The sequence below is a fragment of the Bombina bombina genome, chromosome 6 (genome assembly GCF_027579735.1).
Source record: "Bombina bombina isolate aBomBom1 chromosome 6, aBomBom1.pri, whole genome shotgun sequence".
Lineage (NCBI taxonomy): Eukaryota > Metazoa > Chordata > Amphibia > Anura > Bombinatoridae > Bombina > Bombina bombina.
In genome coordinates, this window is record NC_069504.1 from 153,853,716 (window position 1) to 153,868,411 (window position 14,696).

General features: G+C 37.5%; 1 protein-coding gene across 2 annotated transcripts in view; it reads right to left on the reverse strand.

Moving 5' to 3' along the window:
• Positions 1 to 1,345: 1,345 nt before the first annotated feature.
• Positions 1,346 to 14,696, reverse strand: part of PLXNB2 (plexin B2) — a gene marked incomplete in the record, with an annotated part of 627,297 nt that continues 613,946 nt past the window's right edge. For both annotated transcript variants that reach the window (XM_053716644.1, XM_053716645.1), the window contains 3 exon segments: positions 1,346 to 2,392; positions 4,737 to 4,811; positions 5,060 to 5,135. In XM_053716644.1, the coding sequence (XP_053572619.1) occupies positions 2,288 to 2,392; positions 4,737 to 4,811; positions 5,060 to 5,135 (256 nt within the window).

A 14,696-nucleotide genomic window follows, 5' to 3' on the forward strand; every position in this document is an offset into this window, starting at 1 on the left:
GGCATCCTCTGCCCCATTACCATTTTCTGTTGGGGTACCGCAAGGCTTCGTCCTCTGTCCCCTTCTCAATCTACACGTCATCATTAGGTTCCTTATTAAAGTCCCACGCGTTTCAATATCATTTGTATGCCTATGACAACCAAATCTACTTCTCTGCATCAGACCTATCTCCTTCCTTGCTAATCCGTGTCACTAACTGTCTTTCTAATATCTCATCTTGTCATCTCACTACCTTAAGCTAAATATCTCCAAAACTGAGCTCCTTGTTTTCCCCCCTACTTCCAAAATCCCCACCCCTCATTTCTCTATAACTGTAGATAGCTCCATCATTACCCCTACCCTGCATGCCCGATGGGGGACACACTTCTTTCCTCACATTCAGTCCTTTGCTAAAGCCTGCCCCTTCCACCTTAAAAACATCTCTAAAATTAGACATAGCCTAGCCACCTAGTTCCTTTAGAATCAATAATGAATGCCTCTGCCAAGCTAATCTTCCTTACATGTCGCTCTTCATCTGCTGCAGCTCTCTGCCAAACCCTTTACTGGCTTCCTCTTGCCTCCAGAATTAAACACAAAATTCTGCACTGCTCCCCCCTACATCTCAGACCTTGTCTCCAGATACTCTACCTCCCGTCCCCTTTGCTCTGTTCACTATCTCCTACTCTCCTCCCATTTACAGGACTTCTCCAGACTGGCTCCCATCTTGTTGAACTCTCAGCCTCGCTCCACAAGACTCTCCCTTAGTTTTGAAAGCTTCAAGCACTCCCTAAAGACCCTACTATTCAGGGATGCATACAACCTACACTAACCTTTCCTAACTCCATTGCTTTCCCCTTGAACCCTTAGCATGTAAGCCCAGCTGTTTGTAGGTCACCTTCATAAGAGCTGACTACAACAGTGCAACCCTCAGCAGGGCCCTCTACCCATTTAATCCCTATAAATGTTACCTTGTACACTGCCTATGTTTATAGTGCTGCAGAATCTGTTGGCGCTCTGCAAATACCTGATAATAATAATAATACTATGAGGAGGAAATGGGCCTCAGATTGGTTAAAGGACTCCTCTCAATGATGAGTAGATCTGCACTTCAACTGTCACTTCATTCCTCATCAAGGAAACAAACAAAAATGACTGAGGATCATGGGAAGAGGGAGTGATTTAAATCTCTGGTGTGTTGGCGTCTCTTTTGCCTCTCTCTAGTGTTCAGGAGTGGAATTCCCACACATGATGACTTGTGAACTCACAATCTGATGAAAGAAATAATGCCACTACATAAATCGAGTATGTATGTATGGCTTATGATATACATATGTTGCTTTAAAACACAAATCACAGATCAAACTGGTTACAAGATTTAAGAAGCTTTATTGAAGCTCCTGAATGTACAATAATATATTTTGCTGGTAGTGGTTATTCTAACACAGATACTGATTTCTTCATGTTGCATTTTACATTCCTAGTGTAGATATACAAATAAAGAGTTGCTTTTTAAGCTACTAAATGCAAAGAAACAATACCTGTGACATTTCCATACAAGATAAACATATTAAAACTTTACATAATCATGTCAAATGATAATCCATTGACATAAAATTAATTACAGTTTTCAGCTGGTCACAATTTTTCACAAAAAGAAAAAGAAAACTGTGGCATAAATAAACTTTCTGTATATTTTTTTTACAAAACCATTGATTATCAGTTTATCAAACTGGTCAAACTGGTATCGATAAGGCACGTTAGAATGTATATTTATATAAAATAAACCTCCTAGTAAAAAAATGGGCTTACACAGAAAAAAAAGGTTTGATTTGTGCTTAGACATTTTGTAACCACCGTCAACCTCTGGTAATATTTTTTTGGACATTGTTAAAATTGTGTCTCCTATGGTACCTCTGGGGCATCTGCAAGCAGTACCCGTATAATTCAAATGAAACCACAGGGAGGTATAAATGAAACGAAATCTTGTTATATTGAAATGATTGCTTATTAAAAGTATTGCTCGACTATAAATGACACTAAATAATTTAGTATACTTGCATAATGAATTTAAAAATGCAGATGCATAAAATTGCACTGTGAAATTACAATGGTTATAAAATAAAATCCCCTAATAACAAAAGTTGAATCTGCGGCATAATTTACATTAAAAACAGTTCATTTATCAGTTTTTACATTACATGTGTACTGTGTAAATCTGTTCAATTAAAAAAGGCAACTGGACATTTAAAAAATATAACACTCTTTTAGAAGAAAAACATAGTTTTCAGACTTCTTTGTGTTTTTTCAATCAAAGATCTGTGACTTTATTTTCTAGGGCTGCGGCTATTTGCTGTAACCGGAAGGCTAACTGCATTCGCTGGGCTCCTGCATCCTCTTCCAAGGCATTGATGATCTAGGAAATAGAAGTGGATACTATTAAAGGGACAGTATACATCAATTGTCATATAACTGCATGTAATAGACACTACTATAAAGAATAATATGCACAGATACTGATCTAAAAATCCAGTATAAAACCGTTTAAAAACTTAATTATAAGCTTCCAGTTTAGCTCTGTTAAAAAGGTAGCTGGAACACCCACTGCAAGTGGGAAAAAGCAGACACTCTCCCCTCCCCCTGCATATGAAAAGACCCTTTACACAAACAGACCAAAGCTGGAGTAGGTATACATCAGTATTCTCCTAAAACTTTGGTGCTTGGTTAGGAGTCTGAAAATCAGAGCAATGTTATTTAAAAATAAGCAAAACTATACATTTAAAAAAAAAACAACAACAACATGTATGGGCTATATAAATGGATCATCAACAAAACATTTATGCAAAGAAAAATCTAGTGTATGATGTCCCATTAAGTCATTACACATTATTTAATTTTAATAAAGCCTTCATTTACTAAGGTTTACTTATACAGATAGGGAAATCGCCTATTACCTGCACAGTTCAGATTTTTTTTATTCACAGAACATTTAGGTATAATTTAAAGGGAAGATAAGCTCTAAGGGCCAAATAGTTTTTTCTTGCACATGAAAAAGAGCTATTACATTTAAACTTTTTTACACCAAACAAACAAACAAAAAGTTTGAATATGCACTTCTGTGTACAACATCAGTTTAACATATAGAACATATTACAATTCCTTGTACATAATGAACCAAAGGGAAAGAAAAAAAAAAGAAAAGAAAACTGACGTTAATGTCACTAAAAGGACAGATTTTAGTTCAAAATAGCATTAATCAAGTCTTGCAATTTAACCGTGTTAACGCACTTAAAGGACTATAAAAGCCCAAATACAACTTTTTAACTTTTCTGAAATATTCAACTTGGCTTTTTCTGAAAAGGTAGAAGGCACTGCTAGCCTGCCATACTTTTTACTGCTCTGCACGTGTGCACGACTATAGTCATATAAGCTCTGGACTGGCGTGCATCCCATCTATGTGACATTAAAAGGTAATTTGCCAGCATGCATTTAAACAAAAGTGTAAAGCACAAGAGGCAGTGGTCTCTTCGATTCTTTCAGGAAAAGCAAACGAAAGGATTTAAGATAAAAATTTTAACCCTGAAATGTTTCAGACTTGCTCATTAAAGTGAATGTAAATTTTCACAAATGAAAGCCCTGTTTTTAAAAATACTATTAAAAACAGGGGCCCTGTTTTGTTAAAATACTTACCTTTTGTTCCTGGCAAGCATGGAACACAGGAGTAGCGATTCCCCCGCCCCCAGGTCATCTCTTTTTACTTCAGAAATGACAATAACGGCTTTCCCCCCCAAAGCAAACATTGCCTGAGGCCACGCCATGATTGGAGGAAGCCGGATTCGTCATTTCTGAAGTAAGAAGAGACGACCTGGGGGCGGGAGAATCGCTGCTCCGGTGTTCCACGCTTGCCAGGAAGAAAAGGTAAGTATTTTTTAAAAAACGGCTGCACTGTAAACTTTCATGAATGAAAGTACCTCTGTTTTTAATAGTATTTTTAAAAACAGGGTCGCGACCTCCTTCTTTGTTGAGGGTTGCAAGAGAATGACTGGATATGACATGTGAGGGGAGGAGCTATATAGCAGCTCTGCTTGGGTGATCCTCTTGCAACTTCCTGTTGGGAAGGAGAATATATCCCATAAGTAATGGATGACCCGTGGACTGAACTCACTACAAGAGAAATAAATTTATCAGGTAAGCATAAATTATGTTTTTCATTCGTGAAAATTTACATTCACTTTACGATGTATTGGGATTTTTATGCCACTTGTTCGGTATAACTGAAAAAAACGTGTTCAATAACCTTAAAAGCGCAACAAATGTGTATAAAGAAATGCGATTATTTTCTGATACAGGTATAATAGCATATAACAATTACAGTTTGTATCAGGAGTGATGTGCAAGCACATTTGTGCAGTGACATCATCAGAAAGTGCTGTGCTGTGTATTTTGTCTACCCTATGTATGACAGTGCTGCCGGGAAACAGGTGATTGATGTCATCTTTGCAATAATTAAATAACTTTTATATGAATCTGACATTTTTAGAACGTAACAAAAAACAACACCTGTCTAAACAAAACTATTATTTTTAGTTTGTTCTTTTAGGTAGGCCCAAGAATACTTGTTTCTAAGTAGTAACACTTTTTGCATTCTATTATTGTTCCACAAACAAACCCCCCCACACACAAACACCCATACACTAATCCTGCTCCTCTTATGTAATTTGTAAAACCACAAAATATCAAAAATGATTTGTAAAACTCACCTCATCATAATATTTATTTGTATACTGGTACAGCTGGTGTAGTGCTACAAGTGTGTTTAATGACTCTGTGTGCTCCTGTGGATAAAAAGAAATGGTAATTAAAAATCACTACATCGATGAAGATTTTAATTACATACTAATAACCATATGAAACTATTTACACTTAATGACTAGAATAATAAAAAGAAATAAAATCAACAACAAATAAAATCCAGTTACAGCTATGATTAACACCACCAGCACAATAAGGTGCAGAATTCTCTACAGGGCAACTGTACATTTAAACAGTATACAAAAAAACAAATGTAAATGCAGTTACATACCCGTGAAATTTCTGCTAAATGTGTATTCATGTCCTGGTCGCTAACTTGTACCATCTGACGGATTCCTTTATAATAGCTGGAAGAATCAAAGAAGGTTTATTATTATTATTATACTTTATTTATTAAGCGCCAACATATTCCGCAGCGCTGTCCATGGATACAATTCATTTAAATAAAACAATACAAGACTTGTAAGATACAGGACAAAATTTACAAACACATACAGGAGGGATTGAGGGCCCTATTCCCGTGGGAACTTACAGTCTAGAAGGGTAGGAGGTTGAAAAACAGGAGGTGAGGACTGCAAGATTTAAACATGTAAGAATGAAAAACTTCCCTAACAACTGGTGTCTGTCCTTTAAAGGAACAGAATGAAGCAATAGGAAAACAGCAATTTCTACAGTTTCCACGGGGCGTGTTTAACTTATGCAATGGGGCTAAACACAATTTAAATCAGCTCTGGACACAGACTACTGGCATTTTTTGTGTCTGTGGGGGGAAATATGTGTGCAGCCAACAATCACCACCTATAATAAACTTAGGCCTAGATTTAGAGTTTGGCGGTAGCCGTCAAAACCAGCGTTAGAGGCTCCTAACGCTGGTTTTAGGCTACCGCCAGTATTTGGAGTCAGTCAGGAAAGGGTCTAACGCTCACTTTTCAGCCGCGACTTTTCCATACCGCAGATCCCCTTACGTCAATTGCGTATCCTATCTTTTCAATGGGATCTTTCTAACTCCGGTATTTAGAGTCGTGGCTGAAGTGAGCGTTAGAAATCTAACGACAATACTCCAGCCGCAGAAAAAAGTCAGTAGTTAAGAGCTTTCTGGGCTAACGCCGGTTCATAAAGCTCTTAACTACTGTGCTCTAAAGTACACTAACACCCATAAACTACCTATGTACCCCTAAACCGAGGTCCCCCCACATCGCCGCCACTCGATTAAATTTTTTTTAACCCCTAATCTGCCGACCGCCACCTACGTTATACTTTTGTACCCCTAATCTGCTGCCCCTAACACCGCCGATCCCTATATTATATTTATTAACCCCTAATCTGCCCCCCTCAACGTCGCCTCCACCTGCCTACACTTATTAAACCCTAATCTGCCGAGCGGACCGCACCGCTACTATAATAAAGTTATTAACCCCTAATCCGCCTCACTCCTGCCTCAATAACCCTATAATAAATAGTATTAACCCCTAATCTGCCCTCCCTAACATCGCCGACACCTAACTTCAAGTATTAACCCCTAATCTGCCGATCGGAGCTCACCGCTACTCTAATAAAATTTTTAACCCCTAAAGCTAATTTTAACCCTAACCCTAACAACCCCCTAAGTTAAATATAATTTTATTCTAACGAAATAAATTAACTCTTATTAAATAAATTATTCCTATTTAAATCTAAATACTTACCTGTAAAATAAACCCTAATATAGCTACAATATAAATTATAATTATATTATAGCTATTTTAGGATTTATATTTATTTTACAGGCAACTTTGTATTTATTTTAACCAGGTACAATAGCTATTAAATAGTTAAGAACTATTTAATAGCTAAAATAGTTAAAATAATTACAAAATTACCTGTAAAATAAATCCTAACCTAAGTTACAATTAAACCTAACACTACACTATCAATAAATTAATTAAATAAAATACCTACAATTACCTACAATTAAACCTAACACTACACTATCAATAAATTAATTAAATACAATATCTACAAATAAATACAATGAAATAAACTAACTAAAGTACAAAAAATAAAAAAGAACTAAGTTACAAAAAATAAAAAAATATTTACAAACATCAGAAAAATATTACAACAATTTTAAACTAATTACACCTACTCTAAGCCCCCTAATAAAATAACAAAGCCCCCCAAAATAAAAAAATGCCCTACCCTATTCTAAATTACTAAAGTTCAAAGCTCTTTTACCTTACAAGCCCTGAACAGGGCCCTTTGCGGGGCATGCCCCAAATAATTCAGCTCTTTTGCCTGTAAAAAAAACACATACAATACCCCCCCCAACATTACAACCCACAACCCACATACCCCTAATCTAACCCAAACCCCCCTTAAATAAACCTAACACTAAGCCCCTGAAGATCTTCCTACCTTATCTTCACCATACCAGGTTCACCGATCGATCCAGAAGAGCTCCTCCGATGTCTTGATCCAAGCCCAAGTGGGGGGCTTTAGATGTCCATGATCCGGCTGAAGTCTTCATCCAAGCGGGAGCTGAAGAGGTCCATGATCCGGATGAAGTCTTCTATCAACGGCATCTTCAATCTTCTTTCTTCCGGAGCCATCATCTTCCACCCGACGCGGAACATCCTCTTCTCCCGACGCCTACTCGCCGAATGACGGTTCCTTTAAATGACGTCATCCAAGATGGCGTCCCTCGAATTCCGATTGGCTGATAGGATTCTATCAGCCAATCGGAAATTAAGGTAGGAAAATTCTGATTGGCTGATGGAATCAGCCAATCAGATTGGAGTTCAATCCGATTGGCTGATCCGATCAGCCAATCAGATTGAGCTCGCATTCTATTGGCTGTTCCGATCAGTCAATAGAATGCGAGCTCAATCTGATTGGCTGATTCCATCAGCCAATCAGAATTTTCCTACCTTATGTCAGTATATTTATGAAAATCTTAGCAGTGCTATCCAAATAATATATATAAGTTTATGGCAGGGTTATAAACACAATACAAAGAAATAGAAACCCTAATTAACCATGCATCTACTAGACCATACAATTAATATAAATATCTGAATTCTTTTATTTAGTTAATATCCATAAACATATTGAACTATATTTGCAATAAAAGGAAACTAAATAAAAGTTTATATGCGTTAGAACCAACTCTTAAGATATGCTATTCTTCTTACAAAACCCAGAACAATATACCTTCACAATTCAGCCTTATTTATTTAACACAATGGGACTAAAAACCTTTAACATCCAAGCAATACAATTCTAAACAGTGTTTATAAAACAATAGGATAAAATATATATTCTGCTATTTAACTGCAATTTATCCTAATACAAAATTAACCGACAATATCAGAACTTGTATAGATGAGTTACTTAGCCAATTCAGACACAGATTTGAACAAAACCTAGGCTTATAACTACCAATTTAAAATACAATATATTTCACCAATTTTGAACCAATTCGTAGCGGTCTTTAGGTCATCTCATTTGAAAGAAGGTTTTTGCACAAATCAAGGATAAGTTTTAAGCTCCTTGCTGAAGTGAACTTTTTTTTTTTTTCAGGTATATCGCAGCCAAAATCAGATCACTAATTTTCAACAAGTTACAGACAACTCTCCCTTGTGCATTCAACACTCCCATTATATAATCATTGATGACATCATGTGGGTGGCACTACGGGAGCTGACCTTCCCATTGGTTATCTGGGAAGTCTAAATCGGATTGGCCCTTGGAAATTTCATTTTTAACAGCCAGAAAGAACCTTCTGGCTGTAGTTCTCGCAACATAACACCAGGTGGCAGCATACAGTACAACATAGCAATACAATACAGCATTTCTGACATTTTTAAGCAAGTTAATTTTTTTTTTTATAAAATGGTTATTTAATCAGATCACACTCTCTGCATTAATCATATATAACCCCAATTACAGATGGTTAATATTAGGTTATTTTTTTCTGATTATTCTGATACCAAATATGTTATATTATTAACATTTTATTTTATTTAGGTAATTTAATACTGCTAATTATTAGTTTAAAATGCATTACAATGTTATCGGTATCCTGGCATTTATATGTGAATAATAGCTTATTTTTAATTCAGTATTGTACTGTATTCCAAGTGAATCCTGTCTATGTAGATCACATGGGGTCAATCCATGAGGAGTTGTAAGAGTCTTTAAAACAGCATATTTCCTGTTTAGCCAGCAGTGCAGATGTGTATTTGATTTTATTTGTGTCACCTTCCCCCAAGAGGGGTTTTTGCAGTAAGTCTTCAAATAGAGATTCAGTGAGATAGAACTGTTGTATCACACGTGTCAAATTCCAAAGGGGTCCTTGAACACATTCTTTTCTCACCTCACCAAATGTTCTGAGGTTATAAAAATCTGCATATATAGTCAAATGAATAGGGTCACTGAGCTATTTCCTTTAGAAAAGAAATGTTTGTGTTTCAAAAAGGCTCTACTGATCGTCAATCCTGATAGACGTGTATTAGAAGCTGTGTTCAACAAACTCATGTTTAATTAATCCTGAGTTCTCATCTAACATATACAGTGTATAAAATATACATATATATATATATATATATATATATATATGTACACATATGTAATATTCATCATAATATTCATATACTCTGACATAAATCCCCCTTCCAACTTCAAATAGATGTAGGACACATGTATTTGAATTGGCTTAAAGTCAGTGGTATTTGATGAGGATCAACCGTATACCTCATAGACAGTCTCTTATGAAGAAAGTTTGTTATTTTGAGCTTTCATGTTTATCAGTTAGGCATCTTTAAATTACAGTATGTCTTTAGTGCATTTGGGGATATGACACTTCATTCTCCCTCTATGACTTGTAGTTGGGACCTGGGATGACATGCCCGCAGTTGATTTATATGTACCCATTTATCTATGAAACCTTCATTTTTGGGGATCCGTATTTTATAGGCCACTGGAGATATTTTGTCAGTAATGACAAAAGGACCTTTCCATGAGGGAAGAAATTTCTTCTCCCTAACCTGATCTCTTCCAAAGTTATAAAGATAAACTTTATCATTTATTTCATATTCCTTTTTGGATGTTTTGAGATCATAATAGGTTTTAGTGGCAGTTGCGGCTCTTTCTAAATTCCTTTGAGCAAATGCAAAGGCATATTGCAGGTGCTTTCTTAAGTTTTCCACATATTGATGTGTATTGGCAGCGTTTATCAAATTTTGGTCTGATGTACGGTACAGCAGATGCTGAGGTAGAACCATTCTTCTACCAGTCATCAGCTCAAAAGGTGACATCTTGGTAGCACTACTTGGAGTTGCTCTTAATGCCATTAAGACTAGAGGTAGTTTTATATCCCAGTCTTTACCTGTTTCACTCACAAACTTTTTGAGGATTTTAACAATGGATTGGTTGTAACGCTCTACACCACCACTTGAGGCAGCTCTATAAGCAATATGGAGCTTTCTTTTAACCCCTAGTATTTTCCACATTTTTGTCATCACTTCGCTAGTGAAGTGGGTCCCCCGATCTGATTCGATTCTTTGGGGCAAACCAAATCTGGAAAATACATGGTTGATGAGCAATGCTGCACATGTTTCAGCACTATTGTTAGGTGCACTAATGCACTCTACCCATTTAGTGAACAGGCATGTCACTGTTAACATGTACTTGTTACCTCTTGATGACCTTGTTACCGGACCAATAAAATCAATTTGTATATCTGACCATGGCATTACCATCCCCCTTTTCTGCAATGGCGCTCTATGCGTTGGTGCAGTGGGTTGGAACTGTGGACAGATTAAACACCCTTGACAGTAGGTTTGAACATCTTTCAACATGTGTGGCCAAAAAGCGTAGTCATGCAATATTTCGTACGTGAGTTTGGCACCGCGATGACCAGATGTGGGAGCATCATGGGCATGTTGAAGCATTAGACCTCTGAACTTGGTGGGTACTACCCACTGTTGGATGCCAGTTTTGGAGGTTCTAATTAACAAACCATCCTGTAATTTGAATTGTGATTTAGATTTTATTAAGATTCTCAGATCTTCTTTGCCAATATAATCATCTTTTGAGATGGGGTTGCTTTCAGGATCTTCTATGTGTTTATAGAAGATGCCTACAATGGGGTCTTCTTTTTGACTAGTGATCAGGTCCTCACTAGGAGAATCCTGACTCCATTGTACCAAATTAGGCTCACTCTGTTGTTTTGCCTGGTTTCTGGTAATGGCTTCTACCTGAATTGCACCCATTAAGTGGTCAATATTAAGGAGTTCTCCAGTTATGGCTCCTTGTTTGGCTAATGAATCCGCAAGGTCATTGCCTTCCTTATCCGGACCTAGAATTCTGGAATGACCCTTGGTCTTTTTCCAGTGTATGGTTAAATCATTGGATACTACCAGATTATCAATCTCGCAGAACAATTTGCCATGCTTGACTGGTTTGTTATTGCTTTTCTGCATGCCATTTCTTTTCCAAGTTGGCAGGTATTCAACAAAACTGTCACGCACATAATTTGAGTCAGTTATGATCACAAATTCATGAATACCATGTTCAATAGCCATTTCAATGGTTTTGAAAACAGCAGTTAGTTCTGCAACTTGACTGGATCTTGGTCCAATGTTGAAACCTACAGATATATTTGAGAATCCGTTTGCCCCAGTTATACCAATGCCAGCGACTAATCTGCGCTCATTATCAATAGTGGCATGGTAAGAACAACCATCAACATATACCCAAGGTAATGTTTGACAATGGTCCTCATTGTACATTTTATATGGGGAAAGCAATTGTTCTTCCAGAAAATCATCTTCTGATAATTCTTCCCCAGGATCTCTAGCAGTACAGTCGTGGAGCTCAGCAAGCCCTTGTGCGACTGGATTCTTTTTATTCTGCTTGTAGCGAATTTCTAAGGGCCAGCCTTGTAAGGAAAGAGTCCACGCTGTTATGCGGCTATTAGACAAATTCCCATCTCTTATTCTCTCACTTTGCAAATATAGCAAAGGCTGGTGGGCCGTTTCTACAATAATTTTCTCGCCCTGTATATAGCTGCGGAAATTTTGTAGAGCCCATACAGTAGATAAGAGGGCTTTTTCGCAATCGTTAAACTTTATTTCTACTGGGGATAGATTTTTGCTCGCATAAGCAATGGCTTTGTTCAAATTATCATGCTTTTGGTATAACACAGCACTCATGCTTACATCTGTGTACCCTGTTTCTAAGTAGAAAGGTTTACCACCTTCAGGGTACGCTAAGCAAGGTGCTTGAGTGAGTTTTCTCTTCAGCTCTCTGATGGCTGTCTCTTGAGACTCACTCCAGTGCCATTTCACATCCTTCTTTAGAAGAAGTAGTAGTGGTTTAGCTAATTCCGCATAATTATCAATGAATTTGCGAGAATAATTCGTCATACCCAGGAATGATCTCAATTCCTTTAAGTTAGTTGGGTTTTTAGAATTCACTATAGCTTCCACCTTTTTCTTCTGGGGATTTAATCCATCAGAGGTAACTTCATGTCCCAAGAAGTTTACACGAGTGCGGCACCATTGAGCTTTTTGCAGGGATAATTTGACACCTGCCCTTTTAAGTTGGCTGAGGACGTGTTTAAGCTCTGCGATGTGTTTTTCAAAGTCTGTGCTTTTGATTAAAACATCATCAACATAAGATAAGGTCCCCCTTTCCAGTGCATCAGGCATAGCCTTATGCATGAATACAGCAAATTCATGTCCAGAATTTATGTATCCAAAAGGAAGTCTTTGAAATGCATATTGGACCTTTTGGAAGGAGAATGCTAGCTTATATTGGTCCTTTTCATGTACCTTTATGGTCCAATATCCCTGTGCACAATCAATGGCAGTGAATATTTTGGATCCTTGCATTTGTGCTAGGCACTGGTCAATGTATGGTACAGGCCAGCCAGACATGTATACTCGTTTGTTTAGCTGTCTTAAGTCAGCACACAAACGCCATTGTCCATTGGGCTTAAGGACACCTAGAATAGGATTATTATAAGAGCTGTGCACCTGTCTGATAATACCTCTTTCTTCCAAATTCCTTATGATCTCTGCAAGAGAATCATATGAGGCTAAGGGAAGTCTGTATTGTTTGACAAATACAGGTGGCGCATTAGGATCTGTTTGTATTCTTGCAATGTGCAAGTCTGTGGTACCACAGTCATAAGAATCCTTAGCGAAAATATCCTTGTACTCCATCAGGAGTTCTCGCAGCTGTTGGCGTTCATCATCGCTAGAACAGCCATTGGCTAAGGATATTTGCTCTTCGACTATTTGCTGAAATCCTGGAAAGATTTCAGGCTGTCCTATTTCATAGGCTTCTTCCAGTCTAGAGGTGAGATCCCCTTGATTATAATTTACATTGCTCCCATGACTCTGGGTATTGGGGTAATCTTGCTGTTTGATTGGCTGATCAAACACCAGAGAGGCTTCTTCAATTTTACAGATGCCTTCCTCTGAGCTGAAGGGATAAATAGACTGAATATTAAATAGACCCTCTGGCATAGATGCAAAGGATTGTTCTATTAATTGTTCTTCAGTTAGGTATCCTTCAGGTATTAGCCCAATTACATTATTCTGGAATCCAAAAGTGTAATAACTTGATTCCAGTGCATATCCTATGGTAGTTCCCTTGGATAATGTTATATCCTGTGGGGTCATGTTACGCACAATAATATTTATTGGAACAGTTCCAATATTCACCATAGGAGTGTAGGTTACTGAGACACCCAGATCTTGTATTCTATGGGAGAGGCAAATCAGTGTTTCAGAAGTTTTTAATTTCTGACCTCTCTTTACCTGTAAGGGTAAAAGAAATTTATCAGCCCCAGCAGGAATTATAACATCGCTAGATACCTGCATATTCACAGCATATGGCAATTGCTGGTTTGATTTCAGGGCTGCATTTTCATCCTGAAATACTTCAGGGTCCCCCTTTAACCTGCTCCAGAGGCAAGAATTAATCAAATCTATTTGTATGGCATATCTATGTAAGATATCATTGCCAATGTATATTTGATTATGGGGAGTATTTAAAACTAAAAACAGGTGCTTCACTGACTTATTACCAATAGAGATAGATAATAAGCACTTAGCTGTGATGTTATAGCTTTCAGACCTGTCATCCAGGCCGTTGACACAGTGGTCTTGGGGAGAAAGATATTTAATCACTTTAGGTTCAGCTATTTGCTCTAATAAACCTTCGCTTATATAGCTAGCTTCCTGTTTTAAATTTATTTTAGCATACTTGGTTTTACCAAGGTCATGCACTTGTATAGGGATAAATAGATCCTCTTTAACTCTCTCAATCCCTGTGAGGTATTGAGCATGGTCTCCCCCTTTAGGGATTTTAGGATCCCCCTTGTGGAGTGATATGGTTAATATATCGCCATCTAGGGAGATATTCGCTATTTTTCCGGGCGAAATTTTAAAAGTATTACCATCAGAGCCACTAAAAGGAGTCTGATCATCTATTTGTAGAATAGTGATTTCAGGTGTAGAGTTATTCCTGAAATGAATCTCCACAGCATCTGGTTTCTCTTCCACCACGTGACAGCTATGTCGGGTGCGAGATATATCAGATTTTTCATAATTGATAGGCCGTTTAACTTGCGACCAAATTACATTATTTATGCAATCAATTATGGTGCTTAATCGTTTCAGGAGATCACTACCAATAATTAAACGATCAGTTGGCAGATCCACTATAATGACAGGGTGTCTTATGACCCTGTTCCCCAATTTAAATTTTAACCAGGCAGTACCGTAGACTTTTAGGGAGTCACCCCCAACACCTATTAGAGAACCGTCAAATTCTTTTATTTTAGGTTTGTGGGGTGTTAGCTCATTTAGCTGTGTGTAGTACCTGTGGGATAAGATAGTTGCCTGTGACCCAGTGTC